General features: G+C 41.0%; 1 protein-coding gene across 1 annotated transcript in view; it reads left to right on the top strand.

Moving 5' to 3' along the window:
- LGI1 (leucine rich glioma inactivated 1) overlaps positions 1-18111 on the top strand; it is a gene marked incomplete at its 5' end in the record, with an annotated part of 38445 nt that extends 20334 nt beyond the window's left edge. The window contains 4 exon segments of the mRNA XM_081104340.1: positions 11138-11209; positions 13714-13883; positions 14161-14325; positions 16920-18111. Of these exon segments, the coding sequence (XP_080960466.1) occupies positions 11138-11209; positions 13714-13883; positions 14161-14325; positions 16920-17755 (1243 nt within the window). The 3' untranslated portion in view covers positions 17756-18111.
- Positions 18112-27426: the final 9315 nt, after the last annotated feature.

Genomic DNA, 27426 nt, shown 5'->3' on the forward strand with positions numbered 1-27426 from the left:
CTAGAGCCTATTATATCTATCAACTGAAATGGAAATTTAAATTTGGCTCATAATGATGCCTCTTCTGTAGAGGTATGAAGATCATAAGAAAGGGACATTAGTACAGCATGTACTTAATATTTAGACATTGTTAAGTTCAAGAGAACACCAAAGGCAGCCTTAAAAGAGAGGCATGAATCTTAAGGGTCAAACAGACAGTTCAAGGGACATCCCACCTCTCTGGCCAGGTCCTAGATATGGGAAAGAGTCATTTATGGGAACAGGTTAAAACTGGGTGAGTGAATATAACCCTTAGATCTCTTGTATCTTTATCTAACATTGGGGGTTGACTCATATGGCACTGCCAATATTAGACTGTTTTTGTCTATAAAAATGGCAATGCCATATGATTCATCCTAAATAGTCTCTAGGATGTGCCACACAAAGATGAATAAGATCCAGTTCCAACCTGGAGGAGCTCAGTCGAACAAGAGGAATTGGACAAACAAATATGTTCTCTCTGGTGCCTTTGGCCCCGAGCTATTTATTTCTGCTCTTTTCTTATTCTCTCCTTCCTCCCCTCTCTCCTTCCTTCCCCTCTTCCTTCTTTTCTTTTCTTCCATTTTTTTCCTTTCAAGGAGAGATGTTGGGTAGAGAGGATTTGAAACCCAAATGTTCCTCTGACTGCTCAGTACATCAAGTTCATTTTCCATTAATTACCACTTATAAATAAATCTGACATTTGTTTGAGCCATTAACTTCCTTTTTTAAGATTTTAGGTTTCAGAGTGCACTTTTCTCCACCTAAGACTAATTCTTCCCAAAGGCAGATAGTCAAGCAGTGAGGAACAATCGCCTCGCCCTCTAACCTGCACATGCTGCAGGAAGAGTTTACAAAGCTTGTTCATATTCTTGACCTCATATAGTTTCCTGATGGCCTTAAGAAAGAGACGGAACAGTAGCACTGCCCCTGCTGACAAATAAGAGCATGATGACACACTCTGAGTTTAAGGAGCTCCCACTTTAGTAAGCAGTAAAGCCAAAGTTTCCCAAGGTCTCCACTGAGCCACCCGTGCCCTCTTCGCCATGTCAGTTGTAGCAGGACCAGAAAGCTCTCGAGCTAGTGGGATCCTTCCGTGGCACATGATTTGAGGAGCAACCATGGCTATGGAAGGAAGATAAGATCCTGAAGACAGAAGCCTACCCTCACTCTTAATTTTCAAAAGCAAATAGTTGGGATTACACATATATTTTAGATCCAAGTAGTTCCCATTCTAGCCTAACATTGAAGATGCTCTGAGGGACCTACCTGAGCATTTAGATAAGTTCAGTTAGCTCCTAAAAAAGCAATGAACTAAAAAAAAAAAAAGCAATGAACTTATCTCACCTTCTTATACATGTCTCAATAGACTTATCTTCTAAAGAGACATTTATAGACAACTTAAAAATTACCCTATGAACCCCTGCCTCCCAAGCTAACCCTTAAAAAAGGGAGAGTTTTTTTTTATATTTAAGTCCTTACAAAGCAAGTCAAATCCTGGGACCCTCTCTCAATTATTTTATTTTAGATACTGTCCTAATGTTATATATGATTAACTTAAATGTTTGAATAGTTTATATATTTCAGCAAGGTTTGAATTTTTCTGATGACTGTGTATTACTTTTGAAATCAGGAAAAAAATAATTACAAAATAGTTGATGGCCAATGATGACAAAATCTCTCAACATTAACTGGTTTCTGTTTATACCCATGAGTCTTTTAGTAAAAATTCCCCTGGGCATCCCATAAGTGTCACCATGACTAAGGCTCAATGGAGGCGGGATATTTGCATACATTTGGGAAAAATTGTCATCAATCTATACATGCTGTGAAGCACCTCCTGGTTGCTCAGCACTGTGGGAGTACATAACCCATTAACAGAAGCCCCCAAACTAAGGTGCCTGTGTGTTCCCAGTCAGGCAGCACGTCTTCATTTCAGTTTCACAAGGACATGCATGTAGAGAGGCAGTGAGATATCGTGGCTAAGAGGGTGATCTGTGCACCAGACTGCCTGGGTGCAAAGCCTGGTGTTACCCCTTACCATATGGAGGACATCAGAGGTCACTTAGCCTCATTGTGCCTCACATTTCTTTTCTTTTTTTCTTTTTATTTTTTTAATTTTATTAAATCTTTATTGTTCAGATTATTACATTTGTTCCTCTTTTTCCCCCCATAGCTCCCCTCCACCCAGTTCCCACCCCACCCTCTGCCCTTACCCCCCCACTGTCCTCATCCATAGGTCCACAATTTTTGTCCAGTCTCTTCCCGCATCTCCCACACCCCTTTCCCCCCCAAGAATAGTCAGTCCATTCCCTTTCTATGTCCCTGATTCTATTATAATCACCAGTTCATTCTGTTCATCAGATTATTTATTCACTTGATTCTTAGATTCACTTGTTGATAGATGCATATTTGTTGTTCATAATTTGTATCTTTACCATTTTCTTCCTCTTCCTCTTCTTAAAGGATACCTTTCAGCATTTCATATAATACTGGTTTGGTGGTGATGAACTCCTTTAGCTTTTCCTTATCTGTCAAGCTCTTTATCTGACCTTCAATTCTGAATGAGAGCTTTGCTGGATAAAGTAATCTTGGTTGTAGGTTCTTGGCATTCATCACTTTGAATATTTCTAGCCACTCCCTTCTGACCTGCAAAGTTTCTGTTGAGAAATCTGCTGACAGTCGTATGGGTATTCCCTTGTAGGTAACTGAGTTTCTTTCTCTTGCTGCTTTTAAGATTCTCTCTTTGTCTTTTGCTCTTGGCATTTTAATTATGTTGTGTCTTGGTGTGGTCCTCTTTGGATTCCTTTTGTTTGGGGTTCTCTGCGCTTCCTGGACTTGTAAGTCTATTTCCTTCACCAGGTAGGGGAAGTTTTCTGTCATGATTTCTTCAAATAGGTTTTCAATATCTTGCTCTCTCTCATCTTCTGGCACTCCTATAATTCTGATGTTGGTACACTTGAAGCTGTCCCAGAGGCTCCTTACACTATCTTCGTATTTTCGGATTCTTTTTTCATTTTGCTTTTCTGGTTGGGTGTTTTTTGCTTCTTCGCATTTCAAATCTTTGCCTTGATTCTTGCGCTCCTCTGGTCTGCTGTTAGGGGTCTGTATAATATTCGTTATTTCAGTCCGTGTATGCTTAATTTCTAGTTGGTTCTTTATCATAACATCGAGGGTCTCATTAGATTTCTTGTAGATCTCAATAACTTTATCGGCGGCTTCTAGACATTTCTTGAGAGACCTTAAAAGTGTGGTTCTGAACTCAATATCCTCCATTGACAATTTTGTCCTGTTTCTTTGTCTCCGCATTTTTTATGCTTTCTTGGTGCACCCCCTAGTGGTTTTTGTGCGCAGTCTTGTTGTAGTTAAGCCTTGATTGTTGTAGTTAATACTAGGGGGATTTGACCTCCAGGCCAACTGGCTGTGAGAATCAGCTGTGTCTGCAGTGGGAAAACTTCTGTCCTCTAGGGAGGTGCTATTCTAGCCTTTGCCTGAGGATATCTGGCAAATGGCTCTGCGCAGGGCTTGGGCCAGGCAGGGCTTGGGCGGGGCGGGGCGCACAGGATCAACAGAGCGAGTGGAGGGAGCAGTTATGGCTGCTCTCAGTCCCGTCCCCAGAGGCTCTGCCTCTCAGAGTCCCAGCAACCACTGCAAGCCTCGGAGAGAAAGCTGCCCTCGCGTTCCGACCGATGCCAGACAGTCCCGCTTCTCCCGCTTGAGTCTGGGTCCCTAGAGACTCGCCCAGAACTGAAGCTCAGAATCTGAGACTCCCTCCCGATTGAAAACGACAACCTCGCCCTCAGCTACCAGCCTGCTCTGCATGCACTCTGCACCTTTGTATTTTCTGTACTGTGCCTCCTCTGAGTCTCGTGTGCTGTTCTCTTTCCTTCTAGTTGAAGAATTTCCCCTCAGCCAATCTTCCTGTGGTTCTGGGCGATGTCCGTTCCATCTTTTAGTTGTATTTTTGAAGTGGTTGTTTACCTATGCCGCCATCTTGGTTTCTCCACATTTCTTATGTGTGAAATGAGGGTGATAATAATCATCTGTAAGAATGGGGGCTGGGATAACAATGTACTTAGGAGTACCTAGGTCCTACAGTTGTTATGAGAGTGAGTTAATTTTTGCAAAGTGCTTAGAGCAGAGCCTGGTATGCAGTAAACTCACTGCCTAACCTCTCTATTGGTCCTCGATCAGGATTCCAAATGCTGCAGTGTATTTATGCCCTTTAAACATTTTGTATGCAATTAAAATAGCTGCACTTTTGAAGCACCACAGATTCAGTGAGACACCAACTCAAATGGAGGATCTGCACTGCGAGGAGTCTGGGAGCACCCAGATGGCTGTGGGCGATGCTTTCTTAGCAGCAGAGCCCAGTGGAACTGAAACAAACGTGCTGTCTGAGCCAGTCTGGTCTGCTTTAGAGTGAAGACGTCCCAGTAGTTTCCACAGTCATTATCAGAGGTTTTCTCAGGTTAACCATGAACACACCGAAGTGGAAGAATGGTCACTATCTCTGCTGGGAAGGAAAGGCTGCCATTGAGAATGCTTGAATTTTCTCGGCTGGCTCAAAGCAAATAGATATTCATTTGGGGTGTTTTCTGGGTGTTTTGAAGAATGTTTCTTAAGTAGACTCTGAGTCAGGACTTAGAGCAAGGTGCTTACTTGAAGACACACTTTAAAGAGCTTCTCCATTGCTTTGGAATTATTACCAAGGTGAGGCTATGAGGAGGGAGGGCACTTTGGGGTCCATATGACACGAGGGTGGGTGACCATGGTAATTCACAGGGCTCTGCACTTTCTCCTTAGCTCAGTGCCTTGGTACAAGGGGCCTCTGCTCTTTTCTTTGTCTGGATTGGTGCCCTTCCTTTCCTCCTCTCCAACCTGCCCCATTCATTCATTTATTTCAGTATCTATTGAGGGCTTACTTTGTGCCAGGCACTGGGGAGGCAGTGGAAAGAGTCCTTCCAGTAACACTACATAATCATCCTTAAAAAATTAACATTGATGAAATGTTTCTCAAACTTCTCATTGCTTTATCTTCGCTCCTCTCCCAATCAGTCCTACTCATCCACCCCCTTCAGATATTCCAGTGCACTCCTGCCCTCTATAAAAACCCATGGTCAGACTCTCTGACTCTTATCTATGGAGCTTAAAGTATTAACTCTATGAGTATCATTTTATTATTATTAAAGATGAAGCCATATGCCTCCCACAGTGAAAAGTACTATAAAGATGTGGTTTTAGAACTAAAATAGAGCCTGGAGATCATTCTGACCAAGTGATCATTCCCTTTGTAGAAAGGGAAACAGCCAGAGCTCAAACCCAGATATGTGATTCCGGGCCCCATACAGTTTGCACCATACTCTGCTGCTGAGTCCAGGGAACCCTGAAGTCAGGCTGATAGGCAGTGGGTCAGCTTGGGCAGTAGCATAGTTTCCTTCCATCATACCATGTAGAAACTCTTTTTCTCATCAATTCTAATAGCTACCTCTATGTCCTTGCCTCTCTCTCCCTTGGTATTTTAAGTTTTCTTCCTCTTATTGCTGACAGAACTCATATTCAGTTTTAATATCCAGCACTGACGTGAACCTTGCCCAGCAAAAAGACTTGCAGAGGAAGCTCTTCCACACCAATCCAGGATTCCACTAGAGGAGACAGAAGAAGATCTTGAGGCTTGGGGAGTACTAGACTGGCTCTCTGGACACACTTGTTTTCCACATTAATGCCCCCATGAGATGGGCTTTGTATTAATGATTAAAACAAAATATGACAAAATCTTAACAGGGGTTGCCTCTGCCAGAATAATTATTTTTTTCTCCTTTAAAAAATTTTTTCTTGTACTTTCCAAATTTTATTGAAGTGAAGAATAATCATAGCGATTACATGTTTGTGTTTATAGGTATGTACATATGTGTGTACGTGTGGTATGTTACACATAGACATAACAGATATCAGTAAAAGATGGGACATTTAAGAATACAAGGCATGGAGTTCTTTCTACTCAAAAAAGACAGAAAGGTGATCTCATCCTCCTGAGTTGAGCATTTAGAAGTGCTTAGATATTAAATATTACTGGTTTTGACATCAACCACAATGAAAAAGATTGATTTTGTGGTCTTGACATCTGACATAGGCATAAAAATTCAGCTGCAGACCCCTAGCCGTTTTGGCTCAGAGGATAGAGCATCAACCTGCAGACTGAAGGGTCTTGATTCTGGTCAAGGGCATGTATCTCTTTTGCAGGCTCAACAACCGGCCCCCAGTTGGGGTGCCTGTGGGAGGCAAGCAATGGATGCATCTCTCTCACATCGATGTTTCTCTCTCCCTGTCTCTCCCCTTCCCTCTACTCTCTCTAAAAATCAATAGAAAATTATCCTCGGATGAGGATTAACAAAACAAAAAAATATTTATCTGCAGATACAAAATTTTTCTGGAAACCATTTCAAAGTATGTGTATAAAAATATTTGTAGCTACAGGTGTTAATTTTCACAATAAATGAAATAGGTTTTCTTTGCTCAGTTTTGCAGATGTCAAGACAGAAACCCAGAAAAGTTAAATTAAGTTGTCTAAAGACACACTCCTGAAAGTGATGAAGCTAAAATTTAATCCCTTGTCTACTTGAGACCCAACTACTACACTGCTCTAAATGATGCAAATAAAATAAAATAAAATAAAATGCTACAACCAGTTTTACAAAAGATACAGAACATATTTCAACCAGCGCTTCCACTGAGAAAAAGGGAATAATAATAATATTAAATTGTTACTCTGTGAAAAAGGAGGGCAGATGAAGGGACAGAGGAAACTGAGGAAATTTAATGAATTTGATTTTCCATTTTGCTTTCCAGTGGCAAAACTCAATGTAGAGATGGGATCTGAATAATCAAATAATGCTAACATCAACCCCCAAAATAACACTATTGCTAACCCCAGAAATGCTGTCTCAATATCTCCAGTTCTTGATATAACCAAATAGGCGTCAGATCTCATTCTATTCCCCGCCCCCCTTCCTTTTTTTTTTTTTTTTTTTTTTTTTTTGCATAACTTAGCATCACAGGATTTACCTCTTTTTCTTCCTGGTAGCCCTGGCCCAGAATCCTCAGCAGCTCTCCCTGCAAAGAATCTCTCTTAAACCCCCACATGCCTTTGATGTTTTTTGGCGGCTCCAGACCCTCCTGAAGGCTGACTTTGAACTGGCACAAGGAACCCACAGGAATGGTTCCAAGCCTGGCCTGACTGTAGTCCTAAACTTCCCCAGATATGAGGGCCTTTAAGCCATGTGGGAATCATGGTAAAGAAGGCAGCTCCAATTATGATAAGCGAAATAAGCCATCAGAGAAAGATAAATATTACATGATCTCACTCATTTGTGGAATATAATGAACAACATAAACTGATGAACAAAAACAGATCCAGAGACAGAGAAGCATTGATCAGACCATCAAACCTCAGAGGGAAGGTAGGAGAGGGTGGGGTAAGGGGACTTGTACGCATGCATATAAGCCTAACCAATGGACACAGACACCAGTGGGGATGAGGGCATGAGTGGGGGGATAAGGGGGTAATTGGGGGATAAGGACACATATGTAATACCTTAATCATTAAAGAAAAAAAAAGAGCCCTGACCGGTTTGGCTCAGTGGACAGAGCGTTGGCCTGCGGACTCAAGGGTCCCAGGTTCAATTCTGGTCAAGGGCATGTACCTTGGTTGCGGACACATACCCAGTAGGGGGTGTGCAGGAGGCAGCTGATTGATATTTCTCTCTCACTGATGTTTCTAACTCTCTATCCCTCTCCCTTCCTCTCTGTAAAAATATCAATAAAATATATATTTTTTTAAAAAAAGAAGAAGGCAGCTCCATCCTGAAGCCCATCCCATGAAAGAAGTTGCCATCTCAGGCCACCTAGGCACCCAAGTACTGACTGTGATAGTCATTCACATTCCAGCCTAGAACTTTGGGCCTTTAGGAATGCAGTCAAACAATTGGTTTAGATTGACTGAGTCCTCACTGGACGGAACCATTACATATACAGAGGGGTCCTTTTAAAAATTCAATGTTACTCTTTGTTTCTTCTGAATTTAAAATAAAAATACATGCTCGATTATTTAAAACCCTCACAATCCAGGCATCTATATCACAAAAGTGAAAGATTCCAGCTACCCCAAGATGTAAACTCCATCAAAAGTTTTTATATCTCCTTCCAGACCTTTCTTTATGCATCTATAGACATATATCCTCCCTCCCTGGTGGGATTACAACTATTCTCCAACTCTTTTTTTTTTTCCATTTAGGCATTGTTTCATGTCTAATCATAGAAATCTACCTCATTAAAAAAAAAATCTCCTGCAAAATATTTCATATTAAGCATGAACTATCATTTATTTACAAGATCCCTTATTAATGGACAAGTAGGTTGTTTCTAGTTTTTGCTGCTATACACAATGCTTGATTAAATATCTTTTCCCAATTATGCAGAAGGCCTCCAATATTTCCAAATTCTCTTTCCTTGGGAATTGGTAAAAAAATCCTAACTGGCCACAGCAAATAATTGTGCAGTGGCATTTCATATTTCCTTTCTTAACTTTTCAGGCTCTGATGATCCCCTTCTATGTGTCCTTTGCACCCTTCACCACCTACCTATCAACCTGAGTTAGAAGGTTGCTTTATATCAGTGCCCTGTTATAGCTTTTAAAGAATAATTCCCAGGCTCTGTCAGCATTCTTTCCCTAAGATATTCTCTGCCTGCTGTCTGCTTTCTTCTTTTCCAAATGTAAGCCAATGTCACTGAGGCCTCCAAGAAACACAGGGTAGTATCTAAACTCCAATTCACTGGGCATCCAGAAATTTCCCTCTCATTTCTGAGTCTTACTCTTATTTCTGCTTCTTTTGTGAGTTCAGGCAGCCTTCCCATGCGTACCCCTTACCAAACCTAATCATGAAGCTCTATCCTATCTCCTTGAGGAGTCAGTGTTTAATTGCATTTTGGTGATGGAACAGGGGAGGGGTCTGATTGAGTGTAGTAAATCCATCCACCATTCTTCCCTCTGGCACCCCTCATACTGCACTGCCTCCCTCACCCTTTGGTTCCTTTGGTGAGAGCCTCCCTATCACAAGACGTCCTCAAGAAGCATAATGCCTCATTTTGCAGTCCATCAGGCCAGTTTGCTTCATCAGCCCATCTCCCAGATCTGTTGATTATAAGTCCATCTTGCCATGAAAAATTACCAACTCTCTATTCCAGAAGCCCCAGAGCTCCAAGTCTCTATCTCTGACCATCTCACCAGCTGCTTCTGCAGTTAGCATGTGAGGCCTACAGCTGTACTCCTTTGGGCAGGAAGTAAAACTGCTAGATTCCTCCACTGTTCAAAGAACCACCTTGGGCAGCAATGCAAACAAAGTGCTTCTTCCTATGCAGCCCTAGTGGCAGCAGTAATTCGGGACTTGCTGTTTCATGCCCACTGTCCCCTGACCAGCCTCCTCCAAACTCCTGCCCTGAAGCCAGTGACAGTGTGCTGGTTTCTGGGGGAAGTATGTCCACTGAGAAGTTAGCATGAGAACTTAAGGCACGTGGTGCCAGAAAGTAAATTGAGACACATAACTTGGGAGAGACTCTGAACTGGTCGAAATCTCTTCATTCAACCACCAGGCAGTAAGGTGAGTTATGGAAACATTCTCTTGAATAGTCTTCTTTAGCATTTTATTATTACTATGCAGCAGTTCATTCGGGTGGTCAGTTTTCTCAATGCTGTGTCTTGGGCAATGGACAGGCAGAAGGCCTTTTCCTTCTTTTCCCCGCTCCCTCCTCCAAGCTGCCCTTTGAGAGTAGTCCAAAAGCCAGATACCATCCTGAGTTATCTCATTTACTACTTCTGACAATCTTATGACATGAGTATCATTCATCCACTTAAAAATGGAAAAACAAAAACAAAACTGAGTCTCAGAGAAGATGCACAACTAAAATCACACAACCAGTAAATAGTGGACCCAGAATTCAAACCAAGCTCAGAATGACTCCACATCCGTGTCCTTCTTCACAAAATAGACTGTCAATGAGGTGGGAACAATCTGACTCAGTTCTCATTCTTATGTGCCAAGGTTCATTAAAAAAGGTCTTCCAATCTAGTTGTAATTTCCAAAACTCAGAAAAGCAACATAATTAACTTAAACATATGTTTTAAAAGTCCTGAATGTTTACACTGGAAAATCTCATATTAATTAGTTAGGAGGTGGAAGACACAGACTTTTAAGAGTGTTTTAAAGGGAATTTTCATTCTCAAGGGTTTGGGAGGCTGACAGCATAGCCTTTTTTTGTTTTACTTTTTGATTTTTATTGTGAAAAAAGACCACTTCTAAGAAAAGTTTATGAAACATGAATATGTACAATGCTGGTTAAAAAATAGAAATTTAGGAGTAACTAGAACCCTTCCCCATCAGACAGCATCTGCTCTTTGCTTGTTCACATTTCTGCAATATAGACACATTTCTCTTTCCTTGATGCTGTCAGGACTCTTTGACTTTGGTTAAAATCAAAGTTGGAATCATATGTGGAAATTTAAACTATCTAGATGTGTAGTTTATTATGAACATGAACAAATAGAAGGAGAAAGAGAGAGTCAAGTGTTTTCTCCTAAGCCTAGTATTTAAGTTCAAATCAGTAAACTACTGAAAAACTTTGACTTTGATTAAAATCATTCTAGTGATTCATGAAAGAACAAATAGAAGGAGAAAGAGAAAACAATTCCTGTGGTAATAGGGCATTTGGGGATAGACCCTGTCACCCATTTAGTCATCCTTTGGGAGACATCCCTTAGACAATGTCTCAGAGTGTGAATCTATCTGTTCTAAACAGAAAGATCAGCTCTCAGGCATCATTTTGTTACTGGTATTTGGGGGTGGGGAGGGCATGATAAACATGATACATGAAGTACCATTGAGTGTTGAAACAAGGAGGCAAGGACTGAAAATACAATTGCAGGAACCTGACTAGTATCTTAGCAGAAGAAGTAATTTAGTATAGCCTGGGAAGAACAAAAGGGACTCATAACAAAGCTTTATCATAAAATACATTTATTTAGTTTATGACTACAGTTTACTTCACTCTTTTTCTTTCCCCCCAGGAGCCTTGCAAACAACAATCTCCAGACGCTCCCAAAAGATATTTTCAAAGGCCTGGATTCTTTAACAAATGTGTAAGAGGACCTGATTAATTAATTAATTAATTTGTAATAGTTACAAAGAAGCCTGGTATTGATTATTAAAATTTTTAATTGGCTTTAAAATTAAATCAGAATTTTAGAATTTAAGTTGATTTGAATTTTAAATTTACTTAGACTAATGTTTTTTTTCTATGATTTTTACCACTAGACATTCTGAAAATATAGTGCCCAGACATTCCTTTGACAAAGTGTGTGTCCGTATGGAAGGGAGTGATGATAAGGAAGTTTGAGGGAGAGGGACCAGGAGGCCCAGATAGAAATCTCAAGATGCCTTTTTTCCCATGAGGTCCAGAAAATGGGGCTACAAAGGAAAATATAAAGGAGTCTGGGAAACAGAGTAAAGATGAAAGGTTACACCCATGGGTTGGTCAGTCTACAGAGAAATGGAGCAGGAAATGGGGGAAGGGAGGAAAGTTTGACTTTTTTCTCATTAGACTGAACAACAACTCTAGGCTTAATCCCCAGGAATTTGGCTTAAGCCCCGGGAAGGGAATGAACTTAATTATTTTTGACCCCTTTTCAAACAAAAGAGCTTTCAAACTTTGACTTTTAAGCCTCAGAGTGAAAGATCTTTGTAAGGAATTTGTATATTTTGCTGTAAGCAAAGCAAGTAATATATGCCTAAAGCTCTCAAAAGCAATTTAGCTTGATTAAGTGCCTTCCAGAATATTTGAAAGGTATTTAAATTCCATAAGGTAAAATTCAGGAACAAATGAAAGGACATATGAAAACAGAAGATTTCTTATTATTCAGGTACTTTGCTATAGACTATTCAGAACAACTTTTCTCCAATAACAAAAAGTCTGAGTCAAGTGTTTTCTCCTAAGCCTAGTATTTAAGTTCAAATCAGTAAACTACTGAAAAACTTCCTTTGTTCCTTGTAGTATTCCCCCAGCCCCTCCTCCATGCCTATTAGCCCAATTCCTGGTTTACTTCCAAGAGAGTGCAGGGATCAGGACATTTCCAAGAAAGTCTCTAACAGACTACAGTTATCTGCTCTGGTTAACAATAGCCCAGAAAAGTTGACACATTCTTCTGGGTCAGAATATGCTTGGGAGATGAGGTCAGTACTGACAATGTCTTAGAAGTTAGATGACACCTCAGGGCTGACTTGGGGATACAGCTTATTTGGAGACCCTTTGTCTTATCCTTATGTCAGCCTGTACCTCACACTAACAAAAAATAAAAAAATAAAAGCCATTTGAAATTGTCTCAGTCTCTCCAGGGAATTCTATAATGGGTTTGGCTTCTTGGGCCTACTTTGATATTCCCAAATCAAGAATTATCTAAGAAGTACAGGGTTATGCCAACTTGACGTTTAGTGAATTTCTTGGTTTTCTTGACTACGTCTCCAGAGAAAAATTTTAAACCTTCTACATTTAAAAAATGTTTATGTGCTGTGTGAAGAGTAGGCAACACTTTCTGTACAAATTTTGTGTGATGAAGAAGGGTTTTAGGAAGGAGATGGACTTTATGAACAACAGCAGTGCAAATAAATAGAAGTTGGTAAGTTGGAATCATATGTGGAAATTTAAACTATCTAGATGTGTAGTTTATTATGAACATGAGCTATTGCATGTCTGCGTTAACTCTGCTGTGTCAAAGTCATTTCCTATTAAAATTGAATTTGTAGACCATGAAATAAGGTCAGGATTAATTATGTCTGTGAGGAAGAAGAAAAGCAAATAACTCACTCCATTTAATTAAATATTATACAATAATCACTACATACTTTCCTCTAGACCTGTGCTGTCCAGTATGGTAGCCACACATGCGGTCACTTGAAATGTGTTCCTAGTGTGATTGAGAAGCTGACTTGTAAATTTTACTTAATTTTTTTAAAATTTAAATTTAAAAATTTAAATTCTCAGCTCAATTATTAGAAAACTTTTAAGTCTCTTTGCAACAACTTGGGCGTGTGAGTTTATTTTTTTTTAACTGGAAATTTTATTAAATCTAAGGACACATCAGATATTTCTGATGAAAATTTAGCATCCAAATTGAGATATGCTATAAAATGAGTATAAAATATACATTAGACTTCAAAGACTTAATATAAAAAAGAATGTAAAATATTTTATTAATATTTTTATAATGACTACATATCAAAATGATAATATTTTTTATATATTGGGCTACATAAGATAGATTATTAAAATTAACTTCACCTGTCTCTTTTTACTTTTTTAATGTGCCTATAGAAAATTTTAAATTACATATGTCATTCACATTATATTTCTATGGACAGCACAGCTCTAAACCCAGCTACCTTCGAATCCAAGAGGGAGTAAGTTACCAGGTTCCTTTGACTGGGGTGGCCTGTAAGGGTACACTGTGGTAATTCTGAGCTCAGAGTGAATTAGTCAGGTTCAAGGTGGATTCTGGGGCATTCTGGCACATGCTAATGGCTGAAATAGAAGTCATACTGTGAAGGTAGGACCCTCATAGAGCAAAAGCAGCTGAAGTTTGTCTTTCAGGGACCTCAGAGGGAATTCATTTAATTGTGACTGTAAACTGAAGTGGCTGGTGGAATGGCTAGGCCACACCAATGCAACTGTCGAAGACATCTACTGCGAAAGCCCTCCAGAATACAAGAAGCGCAAAATCAATAGCCTCTCCTCCAAGGATTTTGATTGTATCATTACAGGTAATGTATTCCAAGTTATTCCACCTCATAAACTTAAAAGAAGGGCTACACTTTTTTCAATGTGCAGGAACTGATATTTTTATATCTCAAAAACCAACTAAGCAATTTAATTTTTAAAATATTATGAACCATTAAAATGTCATGCATTTAAAAGCAAAGTAAAATTGTCATTTTACTATTTTTCTAAAATAAATGCATTTGTTATGGACATTTGAGATCTAGCCAAGGAGCTAGACTTTAGCACACAGTTACTCATTGTCACTTCCTATTTTTGCAGAATTTGCAAAGTCTCAAGAGCTGCCTTATCAATCACTGTCCATAGACACTTTTTCTTATATGAACGATGAGTATGTAGTCATTGCTCAGCCTTTTAACGGAAAATGCATTTTCCTTGAGTGGGACCATGTAGAAAAGACCTTCCGGAATTATGACAACATTACAGGTATGAGAAGCCTAATCATATTTTGAGTGAAAAGTTAAGCTGCTTGGACCAAGGGCAACAGGGAAAGATGAGCGATATTGGGAAGGCTTTGAGACATCTGAATCCCAACTCTGCCATTTATTAAGTGATCTGGAATTGTTCCCTAAACTTTAATTTTCTCACTTGTCAATCTGAAATATTTACAAGGTTATCAAAGATAATGCAAGCATATATTCAAGAAACTTACCATAGTACCTAGTCTAGCAATAAAAGGTGGATAATTTTTCCTGGATGAGAAAGTATTGGACTAGGAATCATGAGTTCTAACCCAGGTTCTGCCACAAACTGGGGATGCTACTCACTCTCACTGGGCTCTCTTTTTCTTAACTTTAAAATAAGGTTATTTTAGACCAATGAGTCTCAAACTTTGTTGTACAAACATTACTTCTGTAAAATATTAATGTATGCTTGTGGCAAAAAGGGTTTTGTGGTCAAATACATCTATGAACCATATCTCCCTCTTGGAGATTCAGAATAATACTCATTAGAGGCTCTGAGAAGTTCTAACAGTGAAAAAACAAGCCTCTTTCCAGAATTTTTTGCATTTAGTTTGACCATGGAAACCAACTTTTTTTTTTTTTTTTTTTTTTTGCCATGCAAACTTTTATTCAGGTGATCTCTTAGGTTCCTTTCTCATTTTAACAACTTGAAATTTTTTAAGTCATAAATTAAACATGGGACACTCTGTGAAATATTTACATCAGCTTTAGTTCCTAATACTTTTAAATCTACTCCTAAAAGCTCCTAGACAAAACTGAGAGGGTCATAATTAGATTTTGCTGGTGGTCCTTGGCCCATTGCTCAAAGGATCAATACAGGTCTGAGCTTGCTTGAGACAGAGGTACCCAGATGAAGGAATCCCCTCCTAACTGATACCCTTCTAGAATCCTCCTTCTTTCTCAAGGAGAAAGGCTATGCTTCCCTTTCTCCCTAAGCCTTCCTTGTTTTCCAGTGGATTACAGTAGGCATTCATGTAATCTAAACCAGTTCTTTTTACCTATGTGCAGTCCATCAATTGCTTTGTTGTTGTTAATCCTCACCCAAGGATATTTTTTCCATTGATTTTTAGAGATAGTGGAGGGGAAGGGGAAAGACAGAAGGAGACCAACATCGATGTGAGAGAGACACATAAATTGGTTGCCTCCCACATGTGCCCTCATGAGACCGGGGATGGAGCCTGCATTGGAGGTTCATGCCCTTGACCAGAATCTAACCCCAGACCCTTCAGTCCATGGACCAACACTCTAACCACTGAGCGAAACTGGCTAGGGCTTGAATGAATCTTTAGATGAGCACTTGAGAGAAATGAATCATGTACTTGCAACTTCAGAATGCATCATCTAGTATAAAATGACAAACAGATGTCATGTATATGGTCAACATCCTGTCCCTCACCCCCAGACAGACATTGCTAATCCACTGTGGTGCTCTTTCTTGCAGAGTGCAGCAGTGGCCACAGAATCCTTCTCAACACAGTTCTCCAGGCAGTCGTTCTTATCATCATCAGTCAGTCATTATGGGTACATAGGTAAAATCTAGTGACCAGCCCTGATCTAGTTTCAACCCTCTCTGTACAAAAGAGAAAACTAAATCCCACAGAAGTTAAGTAACTTTTCCAAGGTCACACAATCAGTTGAGTCCTGAAAAGGGTCACAAGTAGAATAATTCTGTCTCTGGATGGAGTCAATTAGTAGAAAGAGTTGATGCAGAACTTAGTGCCTCAGAGCCCCCTAGGCTGCAGGCAGAAAAGACCAGGGTCCTACATTTGCCCCGCTTCTCTTTGGATTTCCTAGAATCAAGCTCCCTTGAGGAATTCAGAATATATTCATAAATATTAAACTCTTACCAAAAGGATGCTGAGCTAGGCCATTGACAGACCTCATGTTGGTCTCTAATATTTCCCAAGGTAACATACATGAGCATCATCTGTGTACTCCTCCCTCTTCCTTCTCTTCTCTCCTGCCACCAGTGACCCGAAGATGCAGAAAAATGCCAAGTGGCATCACTTTCCTTTCTCAGGGGAAAGTCAGGTTATTCAAGAAGTAGTTCGCACTTAGAAGAAACCAATTACAGACAGAGCTGTGGGCTTCCCAAACCACCATTCAAACCTCCTAAAACCTTGTGGGATCTAAGCCCAAGATGGAAATCCTGGAATACCTAGCTGTCCACCCCATAGCGATGCTGGTAGACCTGGGTTTGAATCCCAACTCTGCCTTCTCCTAGCAGCATTGAACCTCTCTGAGCTTCAGCCTGCTCATCAACAAAAAGGGGGATAATAATATTTATTATTTAACCTTTTAGAAATTTTTAATGAGATGATTTGGCAAAGCACATAGTAGGTGCTCAATAAATGGCTGTTTTCACTACAATTACAAAGATTAACTCATGATGTATTAGGGAGAGAATGCTTTCTTTCTGCAAGAAATGAGAGAAGGAAACTCAGGCTATAGCCATGTATCCTAAATATCTAGTGCAGGTTGGATGTAACATGACAATGTCTGCATGCTCCAAAAGAGGATGACCATCCAGCTAACCTCTCATTTGTCTTTTCCCAGGCACGTCCACTGTAGTATGCAAGCCTATAGTCATTGAAACTCAGCTCTATGTTATTGTGGCCCAGCTATTTGGCGGCTCTCACATCTATAAGCGAGACGGTTTTGCAAATAAATTCATAAAAATCCAGGATATTGAAATTCTCAAAATCCGAAAACCCAATGATATTGAAACATTCAAGATTGAAAACAACTGGTACTTTGTTGTTGCTGACAGTTCAAAAGCTGGTTTTACTACCATTTACAAATGGAATGGAAATGGATTCTACTCCCATCAATCCTTACATGCGTGGTACAGGGACACTGATGTGGAATACCTAGAAATAGCCAGAACACCTCAGGCACTGAGAATGCCTCATTTAATCCTGTCCAGTAGTTCCCAGCGTCCTGTAATTTATCAGTGGAACAAAGCAACACAATTATTCACTAACCAAACTGACATCCCTAACATGGAGGATGTATATGCCGTAAAGCACTTCTCAGTGAAAGGTGACGTGTACATTTGCTTGACGAGATTCATTGGTGATTCCAAAGTAATGAAATGGGGAGGCTCCTCATTTCAGGATATTCAGAGGATGCCATCACGAGGATCTATGGTGTTCCAGCCTCTTCAGATAAATAACTATCAATATGCAATTCTTGGAAGTGATTATTCTTTTACTCAAGTGTATAACTGGGATGCAGAGAAAGCCAAATTTGTGAAATTTCAGGAATTAAATGTTCAGGCACCAAGATCATTCACACATGTGTCCATTAATAAACGCAATTTTCTTTTTGCTTCCAGTTTTAAGGGAAATACACAGATTTACAAACATGTCATAGTTGACTTAAGCGCATGACACACAAATTCTGTGGCTGCCATCAGAAACTTTCTACAGTACATGGTCCGGATGAACTCAATGCATGATGACTCTTCTTATCCCACTTGCAAATGAATGCCTTTCAAACACTGAGACTGCTAGAACCAAGCACTACCATATCCCCATCTTTAACTGTCCAGTCCAGTGGTGTGGGAAGTTACCTTTTATAAGAGAAAATTGAATTGTGTAACTGTTCTTTGCAGTGAAGGTGTGTAAATAAGCATTTAATGATATCTGTTACTCCAAAAAGAAATATTAATATGTACTTTTCCATTTATTTATTCATGTGTTCAGAACTGCCAAATAAAATGTTTACATTTTCTTTCATATCCCAAGGTAAGTACTTAAGGGAGTTTAGTTCTTTTCTTGGTGATGGTGTATTTAGGAAATAGTTTTATACCATAAGGTTATATTTGAATCAAGAGTTTATGTTGTGACTAATAAGTGAAGATGAAACACTGATATTGATTATCCATAATTTATGAACAGGTTCATCAGTTGATTTTGAACATTCAAAGGTGTTTCCAAAAGTCGTGACTTTTAGGAACACTTTGAGGTAAAGTGGTGACAAATTAAAAGAAGGGTAGAGAAATTTGCTTATTACAAGAAGACTAATTTGAAATAAAAACTCTAAGATCCATCCTTTCCTGTTCAATAGCTCCAGCTACAGCAATCCTTCAAACAACTTACAGGATAAGTTAAAGCCAAGATTTGGGATTTTCAAAAACCCTATTTAGGGACTTTCTAAATGTCTGACTCTAGAATCATCTGACAGCTAATTGAGATTGTAACCTTATCGCACTTGCCTCAAATGAAGGCCTCTTGATCTGATCAAGGACTTCTAGAGACCAAGTCTGATATGTTATTGACATGCTGCAGAGTGCCCAGGAGGATCATATTTGATTTTCTAAAACCCTGCCTCTGGATCACAAGGGTCGTAGCAAGTAGCACAATGCCTGTGCACTCTGTGGGCTCTAAGAGGTGCACATGTGTCCTCCTGTTATAATAATAAACTTTATGAGGCCCTTTGATCTCATCGGTCAGTATGTATGGAGTACCTAATAACGTATCATTCCTGTGGTGTTGAGGGGAGAACTGAAGGAGAGAAAGGCACCATCCTTGCCCTCTGAGTCCTTAGAAGGCTCATTGGGGGTTTAGGACACAGCAGAGCAAGCAGTAAGTGCCAGTTATCATCTGAACATTCAATTGTAAGTTTCAGGAGAGTATCAAAGATGTCTTCCTGAAAGAAGTGGGCCTTGTTTGAACTTAAGGGAAGATAGGAGTTTAAATGGGGATCATGACAGAGAAAGTATTCCTGGCACTTGGTTCTGCATGCTGCCTTTACGGAAGGGAACAGAACTTCCTCCAGCCCACTGTTCCCCAGAGTCTTTGACCGAACGGTTGTGGGAAGGTGTGGGTAGGGGGACGTCAACCCCTCTGCCAGCCCTTATCTGGCAAACTTGAGGCATCAAAGACTCTACACACATCGTGATAGAGTCTCCCAGAAGCAATACCTTAGGGCAGGGGTCCTCAAACTACGGCCCGCGGGCCACATGCGGCCCACCGAAAACATTTATCTGGCCCGCCGGGTGTTTTTGCCACTGCTGCCTGTTGCTTAGCAGCCGACTAGTTTTTTTTTAAACTATAGTCCGGCCCTCCAACGGTCTGAGGGACAGTGAACTGGCCCCCTGTTTAAAAAGTTTGAGGACCCCTGCCTTAGGGAGTTATGCACAGGAACCTGACTTCTTTATAACATGGTAAAGATATTAACTCTGACATCAGAGTTATGGGGGAGGAGAAGAAGGCTTACCCACTCCCGATCCTGCACAGAGGGAGAACTGGCCTTTGAATGCATTCCTTTCCTCAGTTCCTATTTTCTGTAAGCAGCCTATATGCTGTTGGAGAACACCTGATTTGTAGAGACAGGGGTCAAATCCAGCCTTGCCATGTACTGGCTGTGTCCACAGACAAGTTACTTAACCTCTCTGAGCCTCAGTTTCTTCATCTGTAAGGGGACAATAATGCCTACTCCAAGGACATGGAAGAATTAAGGAGCACACGGCAGATTGAACTTTTCTAACATGTGCTATGAGAACCTTGCCCTCACCCTATCAAGAGGTGGTGCCTAATTCCTCTGTTCTTAAATCTGGACGGGCAACCAATAGAATGTGGAGGAAATTATGCAGTTTGACTTTGAAGCTGGGGTTACAAAATGATGATGCTTTTGCCTTGTGAACCTGAACTGACATGTCAAAAGTCCTAGCAGCTTGAAGCCACCATTCTGTGAGGAAGCCCAGGGTTTGGTCAGCAACCTCAGCTGAGGTCTCAGCATCAACCACCAGTCATCTAAGTGATAGCTCCAGGGGAATCCAGCTCCAGGCTGTCAAGTCACCACCAGCCATCAAATCTTCCCAACTGAGGCCCTGGATGTTACGGAGCAGAGACAAGCCATCCCACAATCACCTACTCAAATTCCTGACTCATAGAATCTATACACATAATAAAATGGTTGTTTTAAACAGCTATGTTTTGGGGTGCTTTGTCACACTGTAGCAGTACTGGGAATAGCACTTGAAGTGCTTAACCCAGAACTGGCGCGAATTAGCACTTACCAAGTGCTAATGGTTCCACACCCATAGCATGAGTTTGGGTCACACTCTTCCTTTACTGTCTTAATGTAATTCACTGTCATTTTATTTTTAAATGCTCTCTCCTGTTTTCAATATGTTATCGTGTTCTTACTCTGTGCCAGGCACTGTGCTGAGTTGAGGATGCGGACATTAAAGACTTGCCCTGCTTGTTTTCATAGGAGCACTGACTATTCAACTTGGCAAACCAAGTCTTTACTTTACCTTAAATCTGAGACCCAGAGATGTGAAGCAAGTGGGGTGAAGTAGGCTACAACCCAGGTCTCCTGACACGTGGTCCAATCCTTGGTCCATAACATGGTGGACCTTTCAAAACTGCCCCCATCATTTCAAACCTGGGATGTGGATGGCGACAGAGGTGAGGAAGCTGACAGAGAAAATAAATGTTAAAAAGACTGAAAAGGATAGATGGTAGGGTCCACTTTTTGTAGGAATTGGCCAGTCTTTTCTGTGAGTTGCCCTCTCTGCCTGTGTCCCTCATCTCCTCTACACTGTACCACTCTCCAGCCATAGACGATTGGGCCTGGAGTGAACTCCTGATCCAGGTGTTCAACCCAGAAGCTGGGTGGGCTCATATCTAGTTATCCCTTCTGGATATTTGGCATTATGTCTTTAGCCATGGCACCAGATTTGAAGGTGATGATCTTATATCAGGTTCCCTCAAAGCAGTGGGATTTACTGAGCAAGTGCTTTATCTACATCTGAAAGATAGTGAGAGGGGCACAGGGCAGGGAAAGATGCCATTTCAAAACTCTGGCTTCAGTCCGACCCCATGGGGAACTCTAGAGCATGAATTGTACCACAGAGCATATCCTTGAGGCAAGGATAATGGACTTTTATAGCCACTCATCTGATAGTTAATGTCCAAAAAGTGTGGGGCATAATCTCTTAGGCATCTCTAGCAGAGAAGGTTGGCTAAGGCCAATGCTCCACAGAAGGGTACAACTGTGAGCTGTTAAGTAGAACCCACGTCAGCTGCAGGATGGGTGCATCAGCCTAGTAAAGGGCATGGGGGTGGGATACCAATAGCATAAGCCACAGGGACACTGACTGGGGAGCTGAAGACACCATTTTAAAGCAGCCATGATTGTCCATGTACCAGAGGAGCAGAGAAGGTTGATCTCAAAAGTGAGTAGGGAATGATGTAGAAGCTCAGAAAGAAGCAGAAGTGAGAAACTACATAGTCTGAGGGATGGAGGAAGGGAAAGGGGTAAGAAAAGGGAGAGGAAGAGAGGGAAAATGGGAGTATAAAAAGGCAGTGGGGGAGAGAGTGGGGGAAGATTGGGAAGTATGGTGTCCCAAGTTGGGTCACCTGAAAAGTTAATGCACAGATCTTTATTAGGTAGTACCCTTGAGAGCAACATCTGGAAGGGAGGGGAAAGAAGAATTTGGTAGAGAGAAGCTGAGCTGTGATGCAGGTCCCATCAAGGTAGCCCTGTAGGGAGCTCTAGAGCTGAGACGTCTCTTCCCAGCTGTCCCAAGAGGACCAGAGCTTTATACCTTTGTGTTGATTACTCATTAGATGTGGCCATCCTTGGGAGAAAGTATGGCTTTAGATGGGGCTGTTTTCTTAGCCAAGGCAAACCCCAAAGACGACAGACAGCAGAGGCTCATCTTACAGCCACAACTGGAAAACAAATCCTTTATTCTTGAATGAGGATGGGTGGTGCAACACAGTCTCCATTGCAGAGGAAAGAGACAGAAAGGAGGGTGAGTGAGAGAAAAGGGAGGAGTGGCAGCCTGGATTCCATTTCCTGCTTCATCCCTCATTAGAATCAGTGGCACCCCCTGCCCTTGAATTCCTTTAGGTACTTCTGTAGTCTTCTAATAACAACCACCCCGCCCCCGCCCACACACACATATACACACTTTATTTTATTTTATGTTAGTTTGAGTGGATTTCTGTACTTACCACAAAGTTATCTTCAACTAAGTCAGAATGTTTAGGCACAATGGACTATAATACAGATGTGTATAGATGTAATGGTGAGTACTAGATATTTCAATCTCTGCTATTCACACTGTAAAACTTCTATTAATCTATCCTCAAGTTCATCAATTCTTTCCTCTATTACCTCCAACCTCAACTTTCTTGAACAAGTAATATTATTTCAATTAGATCAGTGCTTCTCCATGTTAAATTTTTTTTCCAATGTTTAAAAAGGTTTGGACCATAGAGATTTAAAAATCTCCAATGCATTTTAGACCAATGTAATCTGTTTGTATTGTGAACCAATATTTTTGGAAGTTAGAATAAAAGTGAATTACTAGGAAAATGATCACTTGCTTGGTTATTGTGGCCATGTCAAACGGCCTATAAAAGTTTCTAAGTGTTTCCTCTCAAGTTCTGTGCTTATCTCATCCCACACTGATTCTAAACTTTTCCTAGACTGGCACTGGTCCTAGGACCACATCTATAGGTACACTAAACTAGTCAACTAGAGCTCAACGCATTCATCTCAGCCTTACAGTTATATATCAGTTTTAAAATGGGATATACATGCATTTTAATATGGTTGCTATCAAGGCTATGAGGCATCAAGGGATACCACAAGCCAAGAAGACCTACAAGGCCTTAGAAAGTCCTGAAGGTGGAATTTAAAATCTAGCCCAGCTTCTCCTCCCACCCTCCTATTCACCCACAAGTTGCAGTTACCCATGCAACTTCACAAGCCCTATTTATCTAAGTGCGTGCTTCTGTGCCCAGACTGCTCCCGCCACCTACAATGTTCTTTCCCCACTCTTCTATTTTAAAAAAAATATGTATGTTTTTATTAATTTTAGAGAGAGAGGAAGGGAGATAGAAACATCAATGAGAGAGAAACATCAACATCGATTGGTTGCCTCCTGCATGCCTCCTCCCCACACTGGGGATCGAGCCCACAACCCATGCATGTGCCCTGACTGGAAATCAAAACTATGACCTCCTGGTGCATGGGTCGACCAGGCGGGCTACTTTTTTAAATCTTAGTCCTACTCCAAACAGTTAGATGGGATTTCTCCTTTCTCTAGTTTTCTCAGCCCATTGCTTTTACCATGAGCAAGGCTCATAATTCATTTTGCCTTGCATAATGGTTAGTTGTTATATCCATCTCTCCACCAGGTTACACATCCCTGAGATCAGGACTGTGTCTTAGGCATATGGCATTCTTTCTTCTATCTCACCCCACCCTCCATCCCCTAGAACAGCCCTACTTTGCAGAAAGTCCATCAAGTTGGTGGAAATGAAATAGCTTTAAGCACCTTCAGCCTTCCTGTTTGCATATCTGAGAAGCGGCCACATCCCCTACTGTGAATTCCCAGCCCTACAAAGAATCTTGGCTACAGATTACCCCAAAAGAATAGGCCTGCCCATGCCTACCTGCTTCCCAAGAGTAATCGATTGAGCTGGAAGATGAAAGAAGACAATATTTCTGGGGTAAACGCTTATTGACCAGATTGTAGGTCTATCTAAAACCTGGTCCACAGAACTAAAGAATGGGAACTGATTTAATTAATCTATGGAAACCCAAAGAGCAAAAAGCTTCATACTAACACTTTCAGAAAATCTATGCCCTTTGAAATTTGTATCCCTAGAGAGGGATCCACATCCTTGGTCTACACCACTCAGAGATCCCCAGAGAGAGCATCTTGCCTGGCTGAAGTTTTTAACAATTGTTCCCAGCAAAACTGTGTCCCAGAAATCAGTCCTCTACAGGGCCTGATCCCAGGACAGCTGTCCTCTGTACTTCAGGCTCTTGATCCTATCTATCCTCACATACTTAAAAATTCTAAAACAAACAAACAAAACAACTTTAATATGGAAATATTCTTTAATATTTTCATGTAATTATAATAATAAATGGCATTTATTACACACTTACTCTGAGCCAGGCACTATACTAAGTGCTTTATCTACAGTATTGTTCCATCCTCTGTAATATTACAATAATAGTATTATTTGACAAATGAGAAAGTTGAATCTTAAAAAAGCTAAATAACTTGTGTATAGTCAAATAGTTAAGAAGTAGAGCCAAGATTCATTCAGATAGTGTCCAGCAGTGGCACCATGCTATGAAGTGCTTAAAGACAAAATATATATTAATAATTCAGAACTCTGTGGACTGCCAGATGGATACCCCCCTCAGGAGTCTGGAGTGCCTCCAGTACGCTAAGGCTATTGATTGGTATATTTACACCTATGGACACAATGAGCTCAATTTCATTCAAGACACTTATTGAACACCTACTACGTGCAAAGCATTATGGTAGGTGATACAAAGAAAGCAAAAATGAGCAAAAAGTTGTCCCTACCCTTAAATGATTTACACACCACTAAGGCTTATTTCTAAATTTCTTATTTGCAGCATCCAAAAAAAATAAAAGAGGCAAAGTAAGTTCTATAGGGAACTAAAGGAGAAGTGAAACATGATCCATGTTTTCCTGCTTTTCGCCTATAGGTCTATCCAGCTGGCGCCTATAATATTTCTCTCTTTGGAACAGTGGACATAGTGGCCAATAGCTTGTGTTTTAGTCTCAGGCAGACCTGGATTTGCATCTCAATGTGGCCACCTACTAGTTCTATGACCTTGGGCAAGTTAATAAATTTCAGCTGTAAAATGTGAATAATGATCATCATAGAGTAGGATAATAGATTTAATATAAGCGGTCCAACTATCCCAGGAGGAGGTTACTATTAATACCTACATTTTACTGATGAGGTTAGTAACTTGATGATGTACACACAGCCAGCAAGCCTGACCTGGGAGCCTGTACCTCACCACTCTATTCTGCTAACTTGGGGAATATTGCAAAAGTGGTGTATTGCTGTATAGGAGCTGTAATCATTGTCAGGTTAGGCAGAGGACTCCTGTGTACCATCACATCCTTCTCTGTGAGGGCTGAGGTTGTCTGAAGACTTCTAGAAGATGTGAGACAAAAATTCAGGTGATCCTGCCATCAGAGGCAGCTGAGCCCTCTAAGAAAGGGGCAGACAGATAGCTCGAGTGAAGTGAGCAGGTCACCGCAGCAGCATCCCCGGCTCCAGCATGGAAGACAGCAGGAGTCAGACATTCCTACTGAGGAACGCTGAGGAACTTGGGCCCCCAGGAAATTACCAACGCTTTCATAAAACTTTCTCTTATTAAAATGTGCTCCATGTTTTTATCAGTCGAGGGAACACTGTTTGAAAAATGTTCAAAATAGCACTCCAATTTTACTTTCAGAAATCACCCTTACCTCACTCTCATTCCACCTTGGTTCTCATCCAGGGGTTCCAGGGTGGGCACATGACCCAAGTGCTAATATTCTGTCTGGCTTTTGGATATAAAAAGCCAGAATATTATCCCTGAATGATAAAATGAAGCAATTTCAGCAAAGTCATATTAAATGAGGAGACATTTGGGTGTAAGTTGCTGAAATCCAACTAAGCTAGTTAAAACATGAATATCAGCCAAGCTTCAGAAATACTTGGACCAGATACTCAGGTGATACTTTCTGAATCTGTCTTTCTCTTGGCTCTATCTTCCTCTACATTGACTTCTTTGTAAGTCAGTCTCTCCTTTCACAGTGCAGAGATGCCCACCAGCAGCTCCAACATTACATCTTGCCAGTTTAGAAACACAGTGCCTCTTTCCCCGTAGTCCTCGCAAAAGTTCAGGGCTGGTGCTCATGGCCCAGTGCCTGTCCCTGAGGCAATTGCTTTGGCAAAGGATAGAAGGCTCTGATTGGCCAAGCTTGGGTCATGTGCCCACCCTGGAACCCCTGGATGAGAACCAAGGTGGAATGAGAGTGAGGTAAGGGTGATTCCCTAAAGTAAAACTGGAGTGCTATTTAAAAGAAGAAAAGACTGCTGGACAGGAAAAACAGCAGTCATCAGCAACCTCTACATGAGAACCTCTGCTTAGAAAGTCAGTTACCAAGGAAGAGGCCACACCCTCAGATGTGTCACTAAAAGGTTTTGAAAAGCCCTTCCAGCTCTCATTTTGCAAAACTTGACAAAATATAATCTCCCATCTTTGTCTGTTATTCATGATAATTCACTCTTACAATTTCTATATACTGTACATTTTTTAATGGTGTTCTCTCAAATATTCTGTTTTAAAATACTTAAATTGATATCCTTTGTTTCAAAATGATGCTCTGCCAAGTGAAGTCTAGCTGCGAATTCCGAGTGAGTGCCCCTGTGCTGGGAGATGAGGCAAAGAGTCCCTAGATCACTGCCTGTTCCCCTAGATGTGCTGCCCTTTCTGATCAATCTCCATCTGGCCAGGGCAGCTCTCTCCTTGCTTTTACCACCTTGAGCTTGGCTTTGCAGATTAAAATCTTAGAAGCTCCTTAGTGGCCCAGGACTTTTCCTGACTTAGCTTTCCAGCAGGTATCTAGCCATTAACTGAAAATCATCATAGGCCAATCTCAGCAAAGTAGCACATGAAACACTGACTTCTGTTAATAATGGTTCTCCAATCTGGGTGTTCCCCAGAATCAACTAGAAAGCAATCCACAGATTCCAGAGACCCCCATCTGAGACCTACTAAAACTGAATCTTCAAAGAATGGGACCCGGGCCCTGCCAGAGTGGTTCAGTGGTTGACTGTCGACCCATGAACCAGGAGGTCACCATTTGATTCCCAGTCAGGGCACATGCCTGGGTTTCAGGCTCAGTCCCCAGTAAGAGGTAGCAGGAGGCAGCCCATCACTGATTTTCTCTCATCGTTGATGTTTCTATCCTTCTCTCCCTCTCCCTTTCTCTGAAATCAATAAAAACATTTTTTTTTTAAAAAAAAGAATGGGACCTGGGAAGTTTTGTTTTTAAACATCCCTTAGGTAATTCTGGTATTGACAGCCCATCACCAGTCCACTGACAGGGATTTAGGGGCCCCTGCTCTAAATAACCGCAGTGGACAGACCAGCAGAATGTCAAGAGCACCAGGCCTACGGGAACGAAAGTTAGCCAAGAGCGCTGAAATACGCAAGCTTTAAGTGTGACCCTGGACAAGACATTGGAGGTGGGTATTTTCGGCCT

This window comes from Myotis nattereri (genome assembly GCF_964212035.1).
Source record: "Myotis nattereri genome assembly, chromosome: 13".
Classification (NCBI taxonomy): Eukaryota; Metazoa; Chordata; class Mammalia; order Chiroptera; family Vespertilionidae; genus Myotis; species Myotis nattereri.